The 24,239-nt window shown below is 38.3% G+C and overlaps 1 protein-coding gene across 1 annotated transcript; it reads left to right on the forward strand.

Annotated features, from left to right (window-relative positions):
- Positions 1–19,702, forward strand: LOC145215518 (atrial natriuretic peptide receptor 1-like). The gene is made up of 23 exons (XM_080084214.1): positions 1–176; positions 982–2,729; positions 2,956–3,173; positions 3,559–3,702; positions 4,456–4,652; positions 8,354–8,545; positions 8,953–9,169; positions 10,190–10,358; positions 11,298–11,430; positions 11,679–11,751; positions 12,658–12,760; positions 12,898–13,071; positions 13,582–13,733; positions 14,497–14,690; positions 14,892–15,038; positions 15,313–15,496; positions 15,678–15,849; positions 15,918–16,079; positions 16,204–16,334; positions 16,653–16,798; positions 16,863–16,957; positions 17,162–17,246; positions 17,343–19,702. Exons 2-23 carry the CDS (start codon positions 2,457–2,459, stop codon positions 17,789–17,791), a joined length of 3,810 nt encoding a protein of 1,269 aa, XP_079940340.1. The 5' UTR covers positions 1–176; positions 982–2,456; the 3' UTR covers positions 17,792–19,702.
- Positions 19,703–24,239: the final 4,537 nt, after the last annotated feature.

The raw sequence follows: 24,239 nt of genomic DNA on the forward strand, positions 1-24,239 counted from the left end.
GTGTGAATAGTTGCTGTTTACACTAAACTGTAACTGTGTGTCTTGATATGTCAACTTCGACCTATTTTAAAGTAAGGTATATGGTTAAAAACTTTGGAGACAAACGTCTGGGAGTTTAGCGGACAACAAACAAATACAGATGGGCAAACAATGTTTGGTGGTGAGTGAAAAACCATGTAAGTAGAATCACTCTGCTGGGAATACAAGTCGAGTCCCGCAACTGATCAACTTTATACCAATCTTCTAATGACTATTAATGTGTACGAAACCATAAAATAAAGAAAACACCTCAGCACCTCACCCGAAATGACAAGATATTTACCATTTGACCATTTGCGCCTAATGAGACTGCAGAAAACACTAAACAACTATATTGATTCATCGAATTTACCATGAGGTTCCCTAATGAGGCTAACTTTGCTAACGTATGAAACAATTAATTTCAACCCCAACTAAACGGCTTTGCATTGAGGAAGTGGAGTTAATTGGTTCACGCCCAGGTCAAGCATTGTGTGTAGTTGGGTTTGCAGTGTAGGCATATATTAAACGGTCTACTATAGCAAATAACATTTTAAAGAATAATGTTGATCTGGAAATTTTACAAAACATTATTTTACGTCATCTTAAAACAACTCGATATAATACAAATCAAGCATGCATACATTTTTTAACTTTTTATTGTAGCTTCCCAAATTCACCATGGCTCTTAAGTTGTCCACAAGACACTTTCGTTTTTACAAAAATATGCCACTTTTCGTTTTCGGTGTTTGATGTTCAAGAATACATCTTCCCAGTGACTTGGCCTGATGCCCGTACTCGACAATATTTACACACGAACGACGCATAGAGCGTTGTTTTAATTCGGGCCGCAATAATTTCAAGTGAAGATCCAACACTGACTGGGTTAATCATAAATTGGCGCCCGTGTGTTTGCTTTATAGCTGACTTTTTCAATAAGGAAGGTGTGTTGTTCTTTTTTAGCTGCTCGCTGGCCAAATGAAACGTCACATCTTCACGAAGCTTCATCTTTTGTCTGAGGGTCGAAGACCCCTCAGTGTAGTTGCTCGAGTCATATAGCTTGGATGTTGCGCAATGATGTAAAAAATAAGGAAATGGATTACTATTGCGACAACACGACCTGTTGAAAGTATGAACTCTTTAAGGTTGCGATACTGCTGTTTGTTTTCTTGCGTGAAGAGTTGCACAAGTGGAAGTTGGAGCCTAGTTGGTAAAACTGCGGTATGAAAATCAAAGCTGTTTTTGCGTGTTTATTTCAATCCTTTAAGGTTTGTTGACTGACCAGTCACCAGTGTTTTTGTACAGTGTATAGAAGCACTGTTTAGTGAAATACAGTTCAAGGGCAATACGCTGCGGCAAAATTTTGTTGAACGAATAGAATGTCAACGCATCCTCGTTGCAAATTTATTTTACATGTATCTTGACGATAGGAGGATAGGTTGACATAAACCCAAAGCATTCAAATTTGTAAAGTCAATCAGGTTGATCCAACGTAATGCAAATTGATTGGTTTATTTTTAACTCTTATCCAGGTAGGGATGAAGGCATCTGTCAATGCGTGACGGCTGTTTTCCTGTCTAAAGGAAACTTGTCAAATCACGACGTTCATTTCTTTGCCAGTAATGCTGTCTTTTAGCTAAGGACAAAACATCCTACATTTAAAAAGCCATATAAAGCTGTTACAAAAAATGCGACCTGCTATGGAAGAATTGATTTACAGCGTAAGGGTTTTTATCATATTTGCACTTCAAATGTCAGGAGTGAGTGGAGCAATATTAAAAACACATACTGTTATCGATTGAGCGAGGCTCACAAAATACGAATATGTTTTCTTCTAAAGTAAGTTCCTAACTACGGCTTGTGGTGATAATACTACATTTTGAACGTACGAAACAGGTAATTTGCGTTGGTTTGTGCATGTTTTTTAGCTGTATAGTGTATATAGTAGAAAAAATGGTTTCAGAATGAACAAGAACTATTTTGTTTTAGTTTTTATAACGGCGGCAAACTCAGAACAAAAGCTAATGATTTAAGAAAGGAATCGTCTATTCATTTGTCAAACAAGGTCGCGTTCGACGCACTAAATTGTCCCAGTGGTACCTAGTACAAAGCGTGATAAAGACCACAGTTGTTTTGCAGTGGATAATGCGTTGCGATGGTCTATCGATTGCCCTTAAACATTCTCACCACCTGCTGATTGAAAAGGAACGTTGAGTGGTACAAGCAACCAATGACAAGCATTTTTTCAGAAAAAATGCATAGCAAAGGAGCGAGAATGCAGTATTCATGGATTTGCAAAAATAAAGCAAAGGGGGGATGCATCGAGTGGTGGCTAAGCTATTCAGGGAGTTTTGTAGCATTTTGGACAGCGTTTAACTTTGTCAACTTTACTACTAAACGAAATATTTTACAGTTAAATAGCTCACCGTCGCAGCAGAATGGCTGCATTTCAGACGGTTTTGTTAACAGTATTTCTGACATGCGTCTTCACTTTACAAGAACACGTGAGTACCGCCCAGGACTTCGGCAATTGCAATCTAGCAAGCAACTTTAGCACTTCTCAACGATTCAATCTTTACTTTTTGGTGCCTTTTGAAAACAATTATCTGTTTTCGCGATACCGAATTGGCCCTGCCGTCAAAAAAGCTCTGGCTGATGCGGCGGCAAAGACTAGAAGAAGAATTGGGTTGGCCATACCCGATCCCATAATAGTAAGTTTTTTAGTGTTTCTTGTGAGCGACGTGATCGAAAGATATATCAATTATTAAGTTTGTTGTGGGCCTGATTGTTCGTTTTTGTGTGGTTATGCACCGCTCACAAAAACGCATTTGATGCTTTTTAAGCCTCAAGTGGGTCTAAAAAAAACTTTGTCAAAGGAAGATAAAGTTTAGCAAAATTTAGGGCCAATTTTGTAAGTAAACTGCAATGTTTTTCCAGGTTGACAAATACGAAGATTCAAAGTGCGATGCTGACTGGGTGCCGAACGTGGCATCGGACATTCACGATATGGCTTTAATTGATCAAAACTGTACGAATGGATCAAACACTTCAAACGAGATCAACGTGTTCGTTGGACCGACGTGCGACTATGCTTCGGGTCGGGTGGCTAATATGGCTAATCACTGGGATTGGCCAATAATGCTCACCGGTTCAAGGTGGGTAAACTCGGAGGCTTAGTGACAGGACTAATAGGGACATAAGTGTTGGTCGCTCGCCAAGAATATGATCAAAATGTCGAGAAACAACCTCGCAAAACTCACATCATAGCTTAGTGCGATGCAACAAGAAATTGTAGATTGCTAATTTGTCCCCAAAAGGTGCTTCATAGTATTAGTAGGTACTGTTAAGAAATAACCTCAATCATGGCATACGTTCATTGATTAATTTGAACTCAGAAGATTCCGATTAAAGGCAATCTTATTATGCGTAATTTCGATTTTATTGCATACCGAATTCCAACAAATTATAACATGCAATTGGTATTCCTGCAAAATGCATATTCAGTATTCCTGCAAAATGCATACTTTTTTGCGTGTTTAGAACTGCAAATTTCGACAACAAGCAAGGCTTAGCTTGCTGTGGTACCATGACAAGACCGGGTCTAACATCTACTGATGCCGGAGTTTTTGTTTCCAAAATGTTCAATTATTTTCATTGGAACACCTCAGTGGTCGTTTATTCCAAGTAAGTTTTTGTTACACCGTCAGTTCACGAGTTGTTTAATGCGCAACACTTATTGGCAAAAAGCTAATTAAAAGAAGGGATGCCTGAAATAAAGGCTTGCTTTCTGTGTGATCTTTAGTCTTCTTACGTATCGCTCTCAGCCTTGTACATGTAATCATGTTTTAATTGTCATCAACGGTTAAGGAATATTAGTTATGTTGATCAGACCAGTATAATTGTAACCGGGCCTGAAACTGGTGCCCGTACCCGAAAGTACAAGCCCGAAACCCGGCCCGAAACCCGGCCCGAACCCCAACCGTTTTTGACAAGCCAGTTTATCCCCGAAAGTTTGATGGACAGGCCTATAATACATACAAGCCTTAGGAAAGACCAAGACCACAAACACAATAGACAATTGGTCTTGAATAAGATGTTTCAGGGCTGTTTGACATTATGTCAGGTCTAACAAGGGGCTGCTTGACTAGTTACATTTATTCAAAAAAGACTGACACAGAGTGTAAAGTCTGGCCCTAATCAAGCCCATTTTTTGGAAGAAACCCAAGCCAGAATCAGGCCCGACAAACAACTCTGGATCAGACATAGGTGTTAAATAAGCGCTGATTTGAGGTCGCCAAACAGCATTTTACTTTAACGTTGTGACGCCAAGTCGAATAACTGCATGAATACCTCTATGTCATATTTTAAGTTTAAATACGAGCAAGCACCGGTTCTAACGAAATGGACAATAAATGGCTTTGAAACTCTTCTTTACAGTGCGAACAGCCACGGAGCGCATGTTAGCTATCAGTACAGCACCGACTGTGGTACGATGCTGGCTGGTATCACTGCCGAGTATCGAAATCAGGGGTGGTTAAGATACACCAACTACGATATAATCGTTCGAGACAACGACGCAGAGATCGAAGATGACATTGATACAATTCTGGAGCAAATCTCTAATGTAGCAAGAGGTAAGAAAGAAGCACAACGCTGTTAGTCGAAATGTATATGGGCAAATACCAACCAAAACACAAGCTACATCTTTGAAACTCCAACCCATTTCTAAGTCTTGTATTACTCTACTTAGTCTGTTCATTTGGCCACGTTTTGATCCAGTTCAACATTATCATTTAACTTCTTTAAATTATAAAACTTAAATGATCGGTGCGAAAGTATGTAAAGGTGAATGTGAAAAGAAAACGAAATTGGAAAGCAATGGTGCTTTATAACAAAACAAGTATCCATAAATATTTCATATACTTTACCACTAAACCGGCGAGCATATAAACTCGACTATACAAAGTAATGTGGAATATGGTGTCAACAATCATAACTCAGCACTGTATTTAATTAAATTGGGTTGAATACAATCTAAACCCAACAAAACAAATGGGCCTACTTTGGATCTTACAGTGCAACTTGTTGATATGTTGTCTCAGCAACGATATACAGTTACGCAGGAATTTCTATGTCAACTTAGTAGGGTTGGAACAATGCGAAATTAATCATTCCATCACACATCTCAGCAATTCGGTTTTGATAATGTTATCTTTTCAATACTTGTTGCTGACGAAAGACAAACATTTGGGATTGCTGTAGTGGCTGTCAACGAAGACAAACAGATTGTGTCGAAAGAGGCCGTATCGATTGTTCTCCGTTGAACAGGCATTGGCACGTTTGCCAAACAGTGCACTGAGGTTTAAAAACATATCGCAACCTTACACAAATCATTGTGACGTAATAGTTCGTCGACCTTAGTAAGAATTTTACAACGACAATTTGTCACTCATATCTCTACAAAGTGACAGTCGGGTAGTTGCGAGTAAACAAGTTACATGCCAGTCTTTGAAGCTGAAAAAGTAAACACGCGACAGCATGTAAACGACAGAGCCAAAGCGGGTAGTGTAGGTCAAGTACACGTATAAGTCGCTCTTATCAGCTGAGATCCTTTAATAGCTTTTGCCTGTATATAATCACCTTTCAAACAACTGCGCGTGTTTCTACAATTTTCTGACAAATAAATAGCATTCGAAATGACCGAAATAGTAAGCAATAAATAATGGGATAAACCAAGTACCGGTTGTACTAGTTTGTGTTTCTTTTTAAAATTATTTTTTCTTTAGTTTTGAGTAACAAAGCTAGGTGTTAACTTTAGCAGCGACTGTTTTAAATTACTTACATGTGTGCCAATTTATTTGCTTATCTCAGTTGTGATTGCACGTGACTTTTGGCACGATCGTTAAACTTACACCATTGTCTAGACCTGGATTTGTTTGACTTGTACGTTAAACGGGTAAATCATTGCGTTGTTCTCTGGGTGTGATGTGGATTTTACTATCATTACTGTCGGTACAGTATTCTTTGACCAACGCATTGATTCGACAGCATTGATAACATTTTTAAATCAACTGTACAAAATAGAGTTGAGCCGATACCATGCAGTACGCGATATTTTACGCAAAAAGCATATCGACCCAATACTTTGGCGTTAAACACAAACTCACAAATATACGTCATTTACTTAGTCTAATTCCTATTTCGGTTAATACACAACTTTTCCATATTGTATGAGCACAACAAGACAAAATTCCAATCAAAATCATCAAACCGCTTTCATTTTAAATTTTCTGGGACAAAGTGAAAGAATCCAAGCCGTGTTTTGGCCGCTTGTGCGTTGTATATTTTGAAACGCCAAAAACTTTATCTATATCAACTATTCTGTTCGACCTTTTGTTAAGTGTTTGTTGGGCTTTTAAATTGAATTGATCGAGTTACTTGTGTCCGTTGTATCGAACGTTGCTCACTTCTTCACATTATTTAAGTGCTAATGTGACACGTTAGTTTCGGTTACTAAGTAAATGAACCTAATTAACAGAGATTCTTGTAAACTTGAAGTTTAAAGCATCAATACAAATATGTTTAACAGTTTTCTGCTGATTGACAGTTGTTGATTTTATTGCGAAAATTAAAGCACAATACAGCGAACTATCGAATTACCTTCACTATAGATTGAAAGTCACATAATTAAAACTTGACGCAAAGCGCATTATCCAGTGCTTTGCCTTTTTCCAACAAGCAAACACGGGGGTTAAAAACAGCAATGCTAATTAAATTTCGGACCACCCGCAAACGTCCACATATTTCTCGGTTCGATAATTCTGTACGTCAGCCAACGTGCAAATATTGGCATTCTGACAATTCATCACTAAAAATTGTTTTAGTCATTACCGTCAAAAACCGATATGGGCAGAATGTCCATCACGAATTATGCAGATATATCTCGCATTCGACATTGTTTGAATTTAATAAAACAGTTCCTTGTTCATATTCAGAACAATTCGTAATATTTGGAAAGCAAACGACAATATGAAAAGGAACAATAAAAATCCAATTTACCTAACAATGAATTACAATATTAAAAAATGCTCAATTGTCATGTAGCCTACTACTTTATTACAAGCGGTTGTCAACAAAACAAATAAATGCACAAAACCTAAAGACTTCCGAATAAAGAAAATATTGTTATCCTCGGCTAGAAAAGTTACTGAATTTCAAACAATTTCAATTTCAAACAAATTGATTTATACGGTTATATCGAAATCGTTGAAGCATTCAGTTTACTACACATTCTAAGCAGCACTTAGACCTCAATATCAGTGCTGAAGACAACTTTTCCTTTCCTTGCACGCAGCGTACTTCTTTACAAAATAAACTTACAAAAAATGTCAACCTTAGTAGTAACGTATTTAGTGCAACCCAGTGAATATTTTAAACCAAAATGGTTTATTTCAGTGTTTGCAATAGAAAAAAAAGATATTATTTATTTTGTTTGTTGAATTTGTTTACTGTGAGAGAAAAACTTCAATATAGACAATTAACTTACTCTAAAGCGGTAAATCAAAAGTTGTCGTATACGGGGCTAATTGTCGAAAAAGGTTTGTGGAATATATGAGTGAAGAGGAGTTCCTCTAATTCAGTGTTTCTCAAACTTATACGGATCGCGTACCACCTGACAACTTTTCTATCGCGGCGTACCACCTAAAACAGTGGTTCCCAACCATTTTGTAGTCACGGACCCCTTTTATAAATTTAAAGTCTGCGGACCCCCAACGTAATTTCCAACAGGTCTTTTTTTTTCACAAACCAGGCCTGGTCAGTTGGGTCAGTTGAGGTGCAATTTCACATTGGACTTAAATTAGGTATTACAAAAATCTACTCGCGTACCACCTGAAAAGTTCCGGCGTACCACTAGTGGTACGCGTACCACAGTTTGAGAACCACTGCTCTAATTCCTACACAAAAGCGGTTTGAAGTCTGTCTGTTTGTGTCGTGACATTAAAAATGAAGATCGTTACGAGAAAATGGTTGTTCCCACTCGATAAAACTCCGGTCGATAAACCGTAATAAGCCTCAAGCCTAAACAGCTGTTAAAAAATTTTGTTTTAAAATGTTTTGCTCACTTCTTCATATTTAAGCTTTACTACGAACACTTTTATATTACTGAAACAATACGGGGAACAAAAAGTGTTTTTTTTCCATCAACAACAATGGGTGTACAACTTGATAGCTAAAAGCTGGCAATATGTTGCGCAAATGTCTTATCGTCCTAATCTAAACTATTGGCATTTATTTTTGCTTGTAATCGCAATTTTATAGTGTGATTTTTTTGCAGTATCCGTGTGGTGTGTTGGGAAGCAAACTATGCGACGAGTAATGTCCAGAGCTCGCCAGCTGGACAAGACCAATGAAGAATACGCGTATATCTACCTCGACTTTTACAACACAAACCAAAGTTACTACTGGACTGATGAAGACGATTCGCCAAACCCGACAAACAATCCTGAAGAACCGGATTATTCGTCAGGTGAAATGAAATTAAAAATTAAAAGATGTTTTTTTCTTTCACCTAATATAGTACATTAAACCACGTGTGTTAAGTTACCAACAGGTTCGAACAGGTATTTCCTAAAAACAGGATTGCGCTGCCAAGGGTTGATTCGTATCTTTTAAATGAAGGCGAAGCTGCATTTGTTTTCATACGTTTCGGGCAGTTAAGAAAATGACTTACAATTTTCGCTAAACACTGGTTAAAAGCCGTTTCAACTGAAATTTTAAAACATCTACAGCCAGCAAAAAGCTTGCACTGACTTCCTTTCAGCCTTTAGTGATAACTTGTGTGCTTGGGCACAACCGTAATAGACCAAAGAAAAAATACCACACAAGCTTTTGAACCATGTTTTAAAGTGACCGTCAAATCAAAATTTTGTGCAGCCAATTTGAACGACCCAGATACGATCGAGGCGTTGCGAGCTCTTCAAATTGTGACCATTCGAACATCGACGTCGGAAGAACACAAATCATTTTCAGACTCGGTAAAGGCTGAACTGCAAAGCGATCCATCGGGCCCACAGGAATACATGGATTACGTAAACCCGTTCATCAGCCATTACTACGACACCGTCATGCTTTTCGTTGATGGAATAAGAAAGTAGGTCGAGGTGCAACTTGCAAAAATGCCTCACACATACAAACCTAGAAATAGCTCGGACAAGATAAATATCTATTTTGGAATGAATGTAAATAGATAAAATGTTACTATGACATATGTGGGAAACTTACCTGCTGGACCTGGCAACATATGTCCAATTATCATGTCATGTTTGACATCAGGTTATGTTGACATAACGGTTGTATGGCGACATGAAACGTCAATAAGTTTTTGATGCTTTTCTGTTACGGTTGTCCAATTCAATTCAATTTCAATTCAATTCTTTTATTTGTTACGCATTAGAGAAAAGTACACAATTCATTCATTGGGATTTAAGATTGTGCAATTCATTGATCAAGAAATTTGTACCAAGATTCTAGCTTAGATAATTCAAATAAGTAGTAATACCGCAACTAAATGTCGAGCCGAAGCATTTTGTTTTGGTTTCAGTTTTGAGGAGCGCTCACATGTCCTTGTACGTCCAACTAACCCACACAATGATAAACTAATCTTAAGTACATTTGCATCCAACATAAACAACACAATACATGTTCCAGCTATAACGAGACACTTAATGCCGTATACCATTCAACAATTTGAACGACAACTCAAGAAAAAAGCTTGTAAATATTTGTCCTGATTTAAAAAAAATCAACCAATTTCCGAAAGTATTTGTTGAAGGCAATATAGCTGTGCGTTGAGCAAATACTCTTTGATATCTTACTCGTCTGAAGGATCCCGAATGGTAATAAATCGATTTTTTATTTAGCCGGCCATTTAACGCGACGTGTTGACCTTACAATAAACGTAAAGCGCAGCTCTGTACAGACAGTTTTAAAGGTTGTTCAAGATTTTTGATTAATTACAAAGAAACCGTTATGTGATAGAAGTGATAATGACTTCGATCAGTCCATAGAAGGTTTTGTCAAAAACGTTTTGGTCAGCGATAAAAACCAATTTCAATCTTACCAACGTCACTCCAAAGCAAATTGATCAAACCTGCACACATTCTCTTTTTAGTGCGTTATGCTCGGACAGTGTGTCGGTCGACAAAGGCCATCAATTTACCGAAAGTCTCTGGAATGTTACCTACGAAAGCCTCGGAAGAAACGTGACAATTTCGCCCAAAGGCGACCGTTACCTTGACTACTCCCTACTTGACATGAACAAGGACACACACAAATTTGAGGTAAGGAACAGAAGCCCGACGACATTCACTGTTGGCAGGTACTGATAACAGAATCGAAAGTGGTTTTTCATTTGGTTTTATGATTAGAAATATCGATTACCCTTAAATGCTAAATAATAGTTTTGCATCCAAAGTCACGTAATATTGGGATTTATTTCGCACAAGCTTGGAATTCAAATTGCATCAATGGTCTTGTTAAGTAGAGTTTTCTGGCTCCGGCTGTAAGTTATTTTAAACAGACCTGTGTAAATTTGATTTGAAGTTGATAGGAACTACTTGTACGCCGGATATGGACCAGTTTAGCCTGTTAAGCTAGGTCACTTGAAACCAACGCAAACATCATGTTCCCACGTGTTGCTAGTCAACAGCTCATTACACAGGCATTAACACGCCCTATCTATGCCAAAGTCCAAATGAGTTTGGGGCAACGCACGTATACCCGTGAAAATTCTAATAATTTACGCACCTTTTGTGTACACACATCATCATTTCAAAACAAAAGAACTGTCCCGAATTTTGTTTGACAAAAAAACACTCAAAATCACCGACCAAACAGTTTAACGTATGATAAACCACAACGCAAACTGGTCAAGTAGAGGTTTAATATGCCAGTGTAAGTTAAGAAGTTTGCAAAGGGTACAACCCTGCCAACAACCAATGCAAACATGACTATTACATGTCAAGTTTTAAAGGCCTAAAAAGATTTTGTTTCAACGCCATGCTGGTGTGTTTTTATTATTTTCTATCACTCGGTAATTGAGCTAATGGACTAGCAGTCGACAAAATTTGTAGCTGTAGATCAAGAAGGGCTTTAATTATTTAGGCGATGCTCAGAAACAAATAGCAAGTGTAGGCTGATTTGATAATTTGGCATCAAAACAGACAAGCTAGAAGTTGCAAGTGATAATAAACAAGTGTATCTTACCTTGTAAATTGCAGGTGGTTCTTGATTATTTTGGTAACACAAGAACATTCGAACAGCTCCATGACATTGATTGGCCCGGTTCAGAAGTACCGAAAAACATCCCAGATTGTGGTTATCAAAACGAAAACTGTCAAGGAATAGATACCAGTAAGTTAGCGTTGGCAATAAGTTATGATATTTTTCTTTTTTATTTGATAGCTGAAAGTGGTAACTACAAAACGACTTTTAGTGTGTAACCGCGTTCATTTTGTCGTAAGTTTTATTATTGATTGAAAAGTTTAAAAAAGTTGATAATATTTTTTTTGTAATGCTGTGGGTAGGGAAGCTGTTATATTGTCTTGTTTGTTTGTTAAATTGCGGACATTCTGCTAGACTAATCAATCATTGTTTTTCAGCAACTCTTGCCATTGTGATGCCAGTGGTCGGCGTTCTCTTGCTTGCTTCGATCTGTGTGTTCTTCCTTGTCAGGTAAACGTCACGTTTTTTAACACCGTGACACGTAACTAGCCAAATAATTTATGACGCATCCTATACTGGAAGGGGAATTGGGAATACCTGACTGATTAGCAAACAAGTTTTATGGCCGATTTACAAAACGTTTGCATTAAATCAACCGCATTCTCAGGTCGAAGTTGTTAACCTGGAGCGAGACTATTTAAAATGCAATTTGCCTGTGATATAAATATTTTTCGGACGACTCATAAAAAATACCACATTGGCTGACACGACAGTTAAAACAACACGGAAAGTACCAAGTTTTATTTCCTCAAAAAGTACCATTGCGCCACGTGAAGTCAATGTACACATTTCATGACTGTAATATGTTTGTCAACCTCACCCAAGCAAAAAATCCCAACCAAATTCTAACGCCTACATGATTACAACGACACCAGCACAATGGAGACAAGTTGAGTCTAGTTAAGAAGACCTACAGCCTTCAAGTGATAAAAACCTTGTGTTAAATAATCCGCTTGGTGGTGTAGCACAGCAAGCTCACGACATTTGCTGCTTAGCAAACAAACACTGGGCAGGAGCTTGGTGAATGGTCTGGCGCGCCTGACCCATATACAGACATAAAAAACCTTGAGCGGGATTTGTCCCCGGAAGTGTCTTGGGTTCGAACCCCGTGAAAAAAAATAGCAAACAAACACTAAAAGACGTTGTCAGCAACGAGCCTTGGTGCTGCAATTGCAAGACAATTTACTTTAAACTTATAACGTTTAATCATTTGCCAAGATACGTCTGTACAATTCCCGATAAGTACCAGACAGATTCTTTGTGTAAAATTCCGTTGATCCATTAGAAACTGACATCCAAACCAGAATGAAAACTTTTTCTGAGAAACAAAATATAGATTTTCCTTTCTTTTTTAAGGAAAATACAGCGCGAAAGATATTTGCGCAAAATGAGTTGGAAAATAAAGTGGGAAGACATAGAATGGCGTCACAGGGAAAAACCGTCCGGCTCCGGTTCAAAGGTTCGTTAACAAACAAACTAAAGCATAGTCTGATACACAAGTCATGCACAAATTGTAAATTACAATATTTATAAATAACAAATGTGTCATCTCTAACAAAATGATTACGTGACATAAATTTGTTTGTCATTGAACAGGATTCGCATTCGTTCACATCCAGCATGGGAGGAAGTGGTCATGCTCTAGGTTTAACAGGAGGACGTCAAATGTTTATCAAAGCTGGACTATTGAGAGGCAACCTCGTTGCGGTCAAAGAGTTGAGAAGGCGAAAAGTGACGCTTGATAATCCGTTGCTGGTTGAACTCGAAAAGGTGCAAATGAAACGTATTAATTTTTTTTACGACAGCCACTGTTGTCAGGTTTGTGGAATTATTGTAAATTTTGGGTTTGAATCGGCTTGCGTTTGAATAGAAAGAGCTTGATGCTGGCTTGACTTTACACGCTTTTCGGTGCCGGAATTTTCTCAACTTTTCGGAATATATTATCTTTTAATTTGAATTGGCGCCGGGTATCGGGTTTGCACTTTTCGGATGTTAGGTGCGTTTACAACTCTGGCCAGTGTGGCCCCAATACTAAACATACAACTTTATCTACTGTCGAGCAAATTTAATCAAAATGTTTATGTCATGATCGTAAAGACAGCTTTCGGTGCTTTAAGCGACATTTCAAAATAATAGGCAAATAACCCTGAAGGGAAACAAACGTTTTATGCTTTACAAGTAAATAAACATGTTTGCTTGTGTAAACATGCGCCGAAGGAAGAAACAACTATACTGATTATTTTGTTCCACATTTGATGTTTTTGTACATATTTGAAACAGCTGTTCGAGATGGACCACGAGCACATTTGCAAGTTCATGGGAGCCAATGACGAATCGCCACATGTTTGTATTTTTACCGAGTACTGTCACCGTGGTTCGCTGCAGGACGTATTGGAGGATAGCACGCAGTACGAAATGGAAGACGTGTTCAAGTAAGTTGCACTTGCTTTTAAGTAGGGTTAAAACCTAAAAAATCACAGTGGTTTTTAAGAATAATCAATTATATTGTTTAATGTCATTTTTCCAAATTCTCGTAGGTAATCGATTTTCGGTGATCACAGTTTCTTGAGAAAATTGAATTATCAACGAAATAAACGTTACAGACCAAAAAATCTCAACGTTGAATTGAACGTTATTTTAACCGCTACGAAAGCACGGAACTGCAATGTGGCGTTATAAACATCGCTTTTACTTACCAAGCGGTTATTATCAATTATTTCAAAATTGAAGAGAAACATGCCGGAAATTTCCGTGGCTAAAAAAAGCCACCAGGAAGAGCGTTAATCGGTCTAACTTGCACATAATCATGGTTACTAAATGCACAGCCAGAGTTTAAGGTAACCGCCTAATACCAGGTGCCAAAGCTTTTGGTGGCTTTGTGGTAAATGAGTCGGTTTGAACGACAGGTTTGGATATTTGGTGATGACAGGTATGGGGAGAAAGTGTAACTTTGCTTTTGACAAGTAAACTACCACTACCATCCAGCACCGCCTATTCGATGTGTTTACTGTTGCTGTATATTACTTAGCAAAGATCATAGACATTTTGGTTTATTGCGTTTAAACCTTAATTACAACACCCGCTTTAAGTTATCCAGTAGCCAAAAGGCAACATTAGTACTCATAGAGTCACGTGCCAATCATATGCCTGCAAATTCGTATGTTACGTGATCAACAATGGAAATTGTACTCCCAGGAACTCCTTTATCAGTGACATTGTAAGTGGGTTGTTGTTCCTCCATCGGAGCTTCTTTCAGCTGCACGGCAATCTTAAGTCCTCAAACTGCCTCGTGGACAGTCGATTTGTGGTCAAGCTTACTGATTTTGGATTGGAGAAGTTTAGAGAAGGAACAAGGACCGACAGCAAGACTGGTCATAAGTACTATGAAAGTAAGCAGAGGAGAATCCGCATTTCGAACTTGGTTCAAGTGTAGTTTCAAAAGTATATAGTTTGGTTAGTGGTATTTGAAATTCTTTTTTCTGTAATGCGTAATCTGCGAGGAAAAATAATCCTGGTGTGCTGTTACTATTACGCCACAATATAAAAACTAATCTGAGCCAAGTTTTTAGACAATTCCTAATGTCGTTTAGATAAACTATGGACTGCACCAGAACTGCTGCGTATGCAACAACAGCAAGGAACACAGAAGGGTGACGTCTACAGTTTTGCAATCGTTGCACAGGAAATTTTGTTCAGAAAGGGAGTGTTTTACCGACCCGAGGAAATATCACCACAAGGTAGGTTACCATTTTCAACAAACCGTACTACACCAGGCCAACAACCCACAACATGAATATATGTGATTTAACTGTCACACAGCTTATCACCAAGCCTGTGTTGCTGAGTTGATAAAGCGGCATGCAGTCCTCGAAGTCCGTTGTACTAGAGTAACTATCTGAGTGTATCGTTATCGCTAAGCGGCTGCATGACTGATAGGGTAGGAGGAAATATTCGTGCGAAGGATCGGTGGAAAAGCAGTTAAGATTACCAAGGATGTTAACATTTCGTTAGAAATCTTACATCGAGTGACGAGTCCTAACCCCGGGGAAATGCATTTTCGACCGACTTTGGATGACAACGATGATGTGGTTCTTGACCCTGATATTCGTAAACTCTTAAGAAGGTGTTGGGCTGAGCATCAGAACGAACGTCCGACAGTGCAGGAGATCTATCGGGAAGTGAGAAAATTACAAAAGTGAGTGTCCAAAAAATACTTTGCATAACATACAACACGATTGATATTGAAAGGCAAAAAAGCAAAGAAATTAACATGAAAATTTTTCATAGCTATGATATAAAGAACGAACATTGCAGCATATTAAGACACCATTCTTTTTACAAAAAAATGAAATCTCAACACTATTTCTGGCTTATAGCAAAAAGAACCTGGTGGACAGTCTGTTGGAAAGATTGGAAAACTACTCTCAACACCTGGAGGAAAAGGTAGAGGAGAGGACAGCACAGTTTAAAGCAGAGAAAGAAAGAGCCGACACGCTGCTGTACCAAATGCTGCCAAAACAAGTTGCTGAAAGACTAAAAAGTGGAACAGTAAGTTCACTAGCAATCATTTTTCTACTGCTACAATTTTTAAAACATTAAAATGTTTTTTTGTTTAGAACGTCTTGCCCACATCTTTTGAAAGTGTGACCATCTTCTTCAGTGACATAGTTGGTTTTACAGCAATTAGTCACGGCAGCACACCGCTTCAAGTGGTCGATATGCTTAACGACCTTTACACCAAATTTGATACCATCATTGACCAGTTTGACGTGTATAAGGTAGGCTAACGTAACAAAACATTTGGTACTACTACAATAACACATCAACAACATGATGGTTAATCTGTCATCGAGTTATTCTGTTTGGGTGAGGTAAAATTGAAGTTTATTTGTTCAAATGCAGGTTGAGACGATTGGCGACGCTTACATGGTAGTATCCGGACTTCCTCAGACAAATGGCAACCTTCATGCGAGAGAGATTGCACGAATGTCACTCAGCCTCATCAACTGTGTCCAATTCGACTTCAAAATCAAGTGAGTATAATCGGGTTTTTATTCCGACCATTCAATTAGCGTTGCTTGTCACAAAACACAGAGCACGTATTGTTAGTGCTAACGAACATCAACATTGTAAAATGGTTGTTTGTACCTTGGTAAAATTAGTCTTTAGATGTTTGACAGTGTAAAATAAAATGGACAACAAAATTTGACGATGGTGGATGTTTGTTTAGCATAGGCATCAACTTAAATAATTTACACAGTGGTTCTACACAGTGACCATTTGAATTGTTGATCTCTTCCAATACTTAAAACGTGCTGTCATTCATTAAATAATTTTTCATTTATTCACAGGCATATGCCGGAAACTCAGATGAAGCTTCGAGTTGGAATTCACACGGGCCCTGTGGTAGCGGGCGTGGTTGGTTTAAAAATGCCAAGGTACTGTCTGTTTGGTGACACTGTCAACACCGCATCTCGGATGGAGTCTAACGGAAAACGTAGGACAATATATGCTAAGATTTTTTGTTCAGGAACAATTATTTCACCTATAATGTTTTGCAGCGTTGTCCATCCACGTTTCGCCGAAGACCAAGCCGATTCTGGAAGAATTTGGAACTTTCATTTTGCAAGAGAGGGAAGAAGAAGTTTTTCTCAAGGTTAGCAAACAATTGATATTAATAAGATAATATATTACAACTCCATCCAGTGGTAATAAGACAGGTTTGCAACTTCATTCCTGTTGATTTTGCAAAAGTAAACTGTATCCAAGCAAAGCATGTTTATAAATGTCCAAGCAAAGCATGTTTATAAAATGAGTTGTCGTCCAAGAAGAATGCAAGTATTTAAAACCGGAATTTTAGGGGCTCGGAAATTGGAAGACCTGGTGGTTGATGGGAGAAAATATATCACCAGAAGAACTGCGTGCACAAACAAAACGCACTCAAGGTTAGGAACTTATTCTTTGAGTGGTTGCTTATACACGTATATTAACAAAGTGGCGAGGTTCAGGTTCAGTTAGGCATCTATTGGTGTTTATTGCAGACCAAAAACAACAATACGACAACATGGACACTATAACATTTACAACTAATGAGGTGGCAGGACGAATAAAGCACGGGAGGTCAAAAAGACATGACCCTGAAGCGGCACGTGGTCGCAGAAGTGGAGTCATGGGGTCAGTGATCCATGCAGCTCCAGAAGCGCAAATGTCGCCGGATGAGATTATACGAGAGCACGTAAGACTCACATCGATACAGTTGGAGCCAACTGTGGAAGAAAAGCGAAAGAGGGTTGTGCAGTTTGATGATGGGTCGTCTTCCCCAACAGTAAAGTTCGAAAAGCACGTTGGATTTTCTGATGGTGCTAATTCCTTGCATGTTAACGTGGACATGAAGTCAGAAGATGTACACGGAAGAGACAGTGGTATTGGTATGAGCTTTGACAACGACGGGTTTAGAAATGAACCGAATGAGCAGTCAGACATGCTGTAATGTATTTCTGCGTAAATGTTGCTTCTGTATGTTGCCAGCAAGGACGCAATCCTCACAATCGGATTCAAGCATTTCAGAGACAAAGCAGAGAAGATTCTACTGGCGGTAATGCAAATATACGAGAGTTCGTTTCAATACAAACACAAAACAACAAATATTACAACTAACTAACAAAAAATAAAATGCCATCCTAATTAGCACTGACTGATATTCAGTCAACAAAATGATTGGTTAGCTTGGTTTAATTTGTTGTAGAGTGCAAATAAAGTTGGTTAACCAGTTGATTTTATTTGCCACTCGAGCACAGACAACTTCAATAACTGTAAGCAGAACTTATCAATTGGTACTTTGTCACGTACACGACGTCACTTGATAAGTAAAACAAAGATTAAAGTACATTATGACGACAAATGTTGTACGACTAATGCCCTCGCAAGTTCCACAGTTATTGATAAGGCCAACACAACGCTCGTAACAAAATAAAAAAGATGTTTGCTTTATAAAAATGACCCCCCGTACAGTTGAAGTTAAAGGCATTGCTAGAGTTCTCAACAAACTAATCAAAAAGACACTTAAGTTAAACATTATGCTTCGCATGCAGTTTTTATCGGTTTAGTTGTTTGTTTTTCGTGAATTTTCCGAACTTGGCAGGAACTTATTTGCATGTCAAGCACCCTTCACTCTCATTTGCTTTGCTATTTTCAAGAGCAATTACCAGTTTACCGAGCAACTAACGCTGCTGACATGAACCTACTTCAAATCACGAACCTGACACTCGGTCTGGAATAAAATTGTAATGACACAGGAAAGTGTATCTTAAATTCAGCCTGTAATTTGCTTCCGGGCTACTGGTGAAGTGCAATGGAGTTAACATCTCCGCATAACAACTTTTATTTATTCTTCAATCGGTGCTTTTTCAGTTGTTTTTGTAGCATTTAGCGTTAAGCGCGTTTATTTCATTTTTGTACAACTTTATGGACTGTTTAAACTCCGTGTAGATTTATTTCGTTAAAATATTGTTTTTCTGCCTTTGACCAGCTTACAACTATGTAACGATCAGCAAAGGTTTATTTTGTTCTTACGTCTAAATAACCACACAGTGGGATAATAAGAATGTCGCAACTATCAGTTGATTGCTACCGCGCAGTAACCTGACATGTTGTCGTTTCCCATAGGCCTATAGGTGCAAAAACCAGTGTTTCATACTGGAACGGAACGAAATAACGTTATTCGTTCTGAGCAAATTATTTATTTCGTTATTTCGTTCTGGACCGATATTTTCACTTCCTTCCGATCTGACCGAAATAAATGTATAACGGCATTTTTTGGTATTTCGGTCTTAACAAAAGAACATTTCTTTGTGGTCTTTACAGCTATTAAGCGAAAAAAGAAAGAAAGTTGCAACACACAAAAATTATTGTCGGTAGTTATTATACGTCATAACATTTGTCAATGATGGTCAAACGAATGTAAATTGTAAGAGCTTAACGACGCGAAATTTTCAGCAATTGTTTCATGTCAAATGTTAAGCGAAATACCGGAATAAAAAATAACGGTATTTCGTTCCGTTCCGGTATTTTGAAACTTTTTTATTTCGGTATTCCGATCCGGTATTTGAGTCAAAAATTATTTATTTCGTTCCGGTATAACGTTCCGTTCCGTTCCGTTCCGTTCCGTTCCGTTCCGTTCCGTTCCGTTCCGTTCCGTTATGAAACACTGGAAAAAAACACACCAAACCTTTGCTGAACGTTAACTTTTTTTGTATATTTAGCGTTTTGTCGTGTGTGACAAAAAATTCATTTCTTCATATTTTTTACACTGCTTCTATATGCGCCAAGCGACACTTTGTACATCCTCGTTTCTGAAGTTTGATGTTTAGGATATACATAAACGTCTAAACCAATCCCCTTACATTGTTGAAAGCAAAAAGTCCGGCGTGCTAGTTTGCTCCCTTGCGACTAGCAAGCTCAAAGTGTTTACACAAACAACTTTAAATATTCCCAAACAATACTTGTCGTTAAAACAGTATTAACACTTTAAAAAGCCCTGTTGTCATAGTCAAAAATGACAAGTGTAAAAATACGTCAATAGTTATATGATAGTACCACCGAGTTTAAATTTTAGGACCGTAATGAACAACGGCCCATACACCATACACTTACACATTACATCAAAGGGGAACTGTAAACTCCTGATCTTTTTCAATTTTGGATTGTGCTACTGTATTGGGTGCGGTTGTTTTTCCGAACACTTAGGATGCGTTTAAAATCTGATCGTGTGTATGTGATTTACTTGTACGCGTAAACGCAACACTGATTTTAAGTTCCCTTTTTAAAGTGTACGACGGTTCAGCAAACAATTTCAACATAGGACCTGAACGAACATGACAAACCCATGCCAGACCGCAAGACAATTATGTTAAAGTTGCACACAAGCCAGCAGTTTCAAGTACTTTGTAAAATGTTTCGCAAACAATAAGAATGTCCTGGTTCGGCGAATCAACCCAATCCCCAGAGTGTATGCTTGCACAAGGTGATAAGAAGTCGCGTACCGAAGTCCATTCTGTCATACCTTACATGACCGGTCACATGACCTTCCAAACAATCATGTGTATACATTGTGCCGAGAAAAAAACGGACAAAGATAAAAACGCCACAGTGACAAGGTTGTTTGATAGTTTAATGAAGCTATATAACAAGTTGCCACTAGAAATGTATGTGTTGGTAGTAATACAACACAAGACACTTTTAGTTCAAATGTGTGTGGTTAAAACATTGTTTTTGAACTTTCATTTTAACTTGCCTGTTGAGAGTTTTTTAAATAAAGCCCTACAAAATTGGTGTAACGCTTTTTAGAGTTTCCTTTAGCACATTTCAAGACTTGTAAATGCTTAAATTTGTCGGTCCAATCACAAAAAATGATTTTACCCAACTGAACAAAGTCTGCTATAGGCGTGGTGAGTAAACAAGCTACGACAATGGTTTTGCTCAAACACAGCCTGATCAGCATGGATTGACAACAAGTGACAGAGTATACAATGTTGTGTGTCATCACCTGCTTTTCTCGCAATGTACACAGGCTAATGCGAAACTAAGCAGGATAACGATAAACGACGCATCGTCAGGCACAAAGAGCGAGCGGTGTCTCTGTCCATAGAACTGAGAACTACCTGTCGTGAAGTAAACAACTAGGTTAGACATTGACAATAAAAATGTCCACTGCTCTGATGACTTTGCTGTTGTATTTCAATTTCAAGCATTTTTTTAATAAAACAATCGATATACTCGCACGTACTTTTGGTTCGTAGCTCTGAACAAAAGCACAAAACAAACCTATCCCGTAAGTTTGTGTAAAACGAAATAAGCAACGATCTAAATATACATTTATAGATATGCCTAGAGTTACAACTTATATTTCTCACACAGTGCAAAGCAGTGTTGCGTTATCATTGTACAGCGCACTTATTTATTTTGGCTTTTTATAAACGGCAGTTTGTTTAATGTGTTAATGTGTTGTGCTTATTTCAGTTCACTTTTTGGTATTTCACCTCATTAATCAACCACAGATTTTGTGTACGTTTACAACATGCACCGATGTGCTATTGCGCCACAACCCGACTTTAATGATCAAATAAACCACAGAAGCCAAGTGGCAAGCACATAAGCCACCAGAAAAAAAGCCTATACAGGCGTGCTGTACATGTGGGATGGGCATTTGTATATAGGCGAGTATTGTATTGCAGATGGCATGACAATATAACTTTTTATAGGCGGTGAAGTAATAACCCGCTGACACCTGCAGAAAAGTCACCTATTTATTCGAAGTGGGCGGATACAGCATCGACGCTAACATTTATTATCAGACATTCTACCACTGTTAACCAGTAAGTTATAATCGAAGTGCTTGTGACGATAAATATAAATAGAATAGCGTTGCGTTGAGCGCTAACAAGCCTTACAAGCGCAAAGTATGAGCTATAGGTGTAAATAAATGCACATTTACATAGGTTGGTTATCAGAAACATGACTAATTTAGCTAGACTTTACTTGAAACGGACAAGGCACAGGCAAAACAAAAGGAATTGATGTTGCCTGTGCAAAATAAAACTATGCGTAAAAGCCATTTCAACATTTGAATGAATCGAAAGGTGGCGCGATTTTTGCGATATATCTAACTATACAATGGTCACTCCAAACAAAGTTTGCTGCATACAATTTGTATAAACTAGGTCATGAACAGGTACAGCGTTGACAGTTTTATTTCAAGACAGACTGGTGATGGCTGTAGCGAGATTTTGCATTTATTAAAAGAGGTATTTAGGTAAAAATTTAACAATTTTAAAGCCGTTGCGAACTTAGTTTGATTTTTAGGCTTAATCATCGCCCTTCTTTTTGTATCTTGTATTCTTCCTGGAATCCGTTTATGTTTAGGTATTGATTAGAAGTCAGACAGTGTTTGCTTTTACCATTAAAGTCTATTACCGGATGATTTTGGGCAGTCGTTATCGACTAGGCAAACACTGCAAATTTGGGACATTTTGGTACAGCGATACAGAAACACAAATTACTGACTTTAAACGCATAACCAATCGTTAAACACAAGATTTTAATTGGCTTGTACATGTTTTGTAGCAACATCGCCACCGCATAAGCAAGTAAATCAATATCAACAACTGGGAACAACTTTCACTGGTTGTATTAGTAAAGGACGAAAAAGGCAAGAGTGACGGAGAGGTGCAACGGCGGAGATGAAGGATTGATGTAGACAACACTGTCATTAGTTGTTGCCGGGTTATCGGCTACAAGTTGGGCATAAGCGCCCTGAGATTAGTGGGATTAACACAGCGTAGCAATCAGAATCCAATTACTCAGTTACGTTTCATTGTTTTTGTTGGAGTTTGTTTTAGCGACTTACATTTTAGCGCCATGTACAGATTTGAAATCGAATTAAAAATTAGACAGCATGTTTTTTTGAGTTTTTTTTCAACATATTTGTATCAAAAGGTTGCGATTTGTGATACAATGTAGGCGCCTAGGAAAAACAAAACCAATATATACGTGACTCATACGATGTTTACAAACTACTCCACCCACTACAGCAATATATGTTTGCACCAATAATGTTTAGCAGGAATCGTACGAGGATGGAAGCTGTAACGTAAAGCTGTGCGTTTCTCATCAAGGCAGCGTCGTGCAGAATGGTGAACTAATCACAAAGTAATCGACATAAGGCAATGATGAAGTAACCAGGTCTTTGTTACTTTGATATATTATGGCGTTTCGCGATAACCATACAGTACACTGCCACTATGCGAAGAATGTCATCATTTACATTCATTTCGCGATGAGTTCGTAACGACTGGCGCCTGACAAGGGAGTAGCCAAGTGATGGGCAACAGCGGATGTCCACAAATCATTTCGAATCTGGAGCTACCCGGCAACACGTTGGACATTCGCAAGCGCGGTTTAATTGCCTTTGCCATGGACCCAACACGGGTATGACGTGTATATGCTGCGATAGGGAAAGCTTAATGTCGCCAAACTGTTTACCGTAGGACGCTAAAGGGAATTACACAAACTTTGGCGCCGTTGATTGGCTCATGATTGACGTATGGTAAGGGCAAGGGGACCCCACTTGTTCAATGATAATAGAAATCAATAGCGTTGTTTTTTAACGAAGTACGGAATGCTCGTTGAAACGTTGGAACATATTACAATTTGTTAAAACTTGATTATAATACTGCTGGAATTTGAAAACAAACGTAAATGCTGAAAAACAACGAAAACTGACAGATATGATTTTTGTTTCGGGTGATGGCATTTAAAATTACTTGGATGAATATTATAGTTGTTCTTCAAAGTTTGTGGTTAATCAATGTAGCTTTACTGATTATTGTGTCAGGTTGAAAGGCGAATGACCCACACACCACACGTACAGCAGACAATAATTGGGGACTACGCGTAACGCAAAGGAAACAAGCACAAACAATTAGCTAAACCATTTGATAATTGTGAGATGGAATTTGTGGTATTATTTTTGTAAACAAATGTAAATTTGTTTCACCAAGCAACTGTTTCATTACCGCCTACATATAGATAAGGTCGGGATACGAGTTGCTAGACGAACTCGTGATAGTTTGCAATTTCTCGGTGGCTGTTTCGCGCAAACTCGACTCGTTTCCCGATTTCAATTGCTTTGCGGTATTGCTGTCACCAATTGCGCAAAACCGAACGATTCGACTTGTTTTGAAATAGCGCCGAATCACGACGGGACATCACGCTCTAGATCTGGAGCCAAACAAGTGTAAAACTCGGGCGTACGGTCAAAGGCACTTGAACCTGGAATCGTCGTGCAAATTTGTTGACAACATTTGGGTCGAAGACGTGCAGTAAAATCGAGACTGTCCCAAATTTAAATTGCAGCAAAACGAGCAGTGGCGGCCACATTA

Source organism: Phallusia mammillata, chromosome 2 (assembly GCF_965637545.1).
Source record: "Phallusia mammillata chromosome 2, kaPhaMamm4.hap1.1, whole genome shotgun sequence".
In the NCBI taxonomy this organism is placed as follows: Eukaryota; Metazoa; Chordata; class Ascidiacea; order Phlebobranchia; family Ascidiidae; genus Phallusia; species Phallusia mammillata.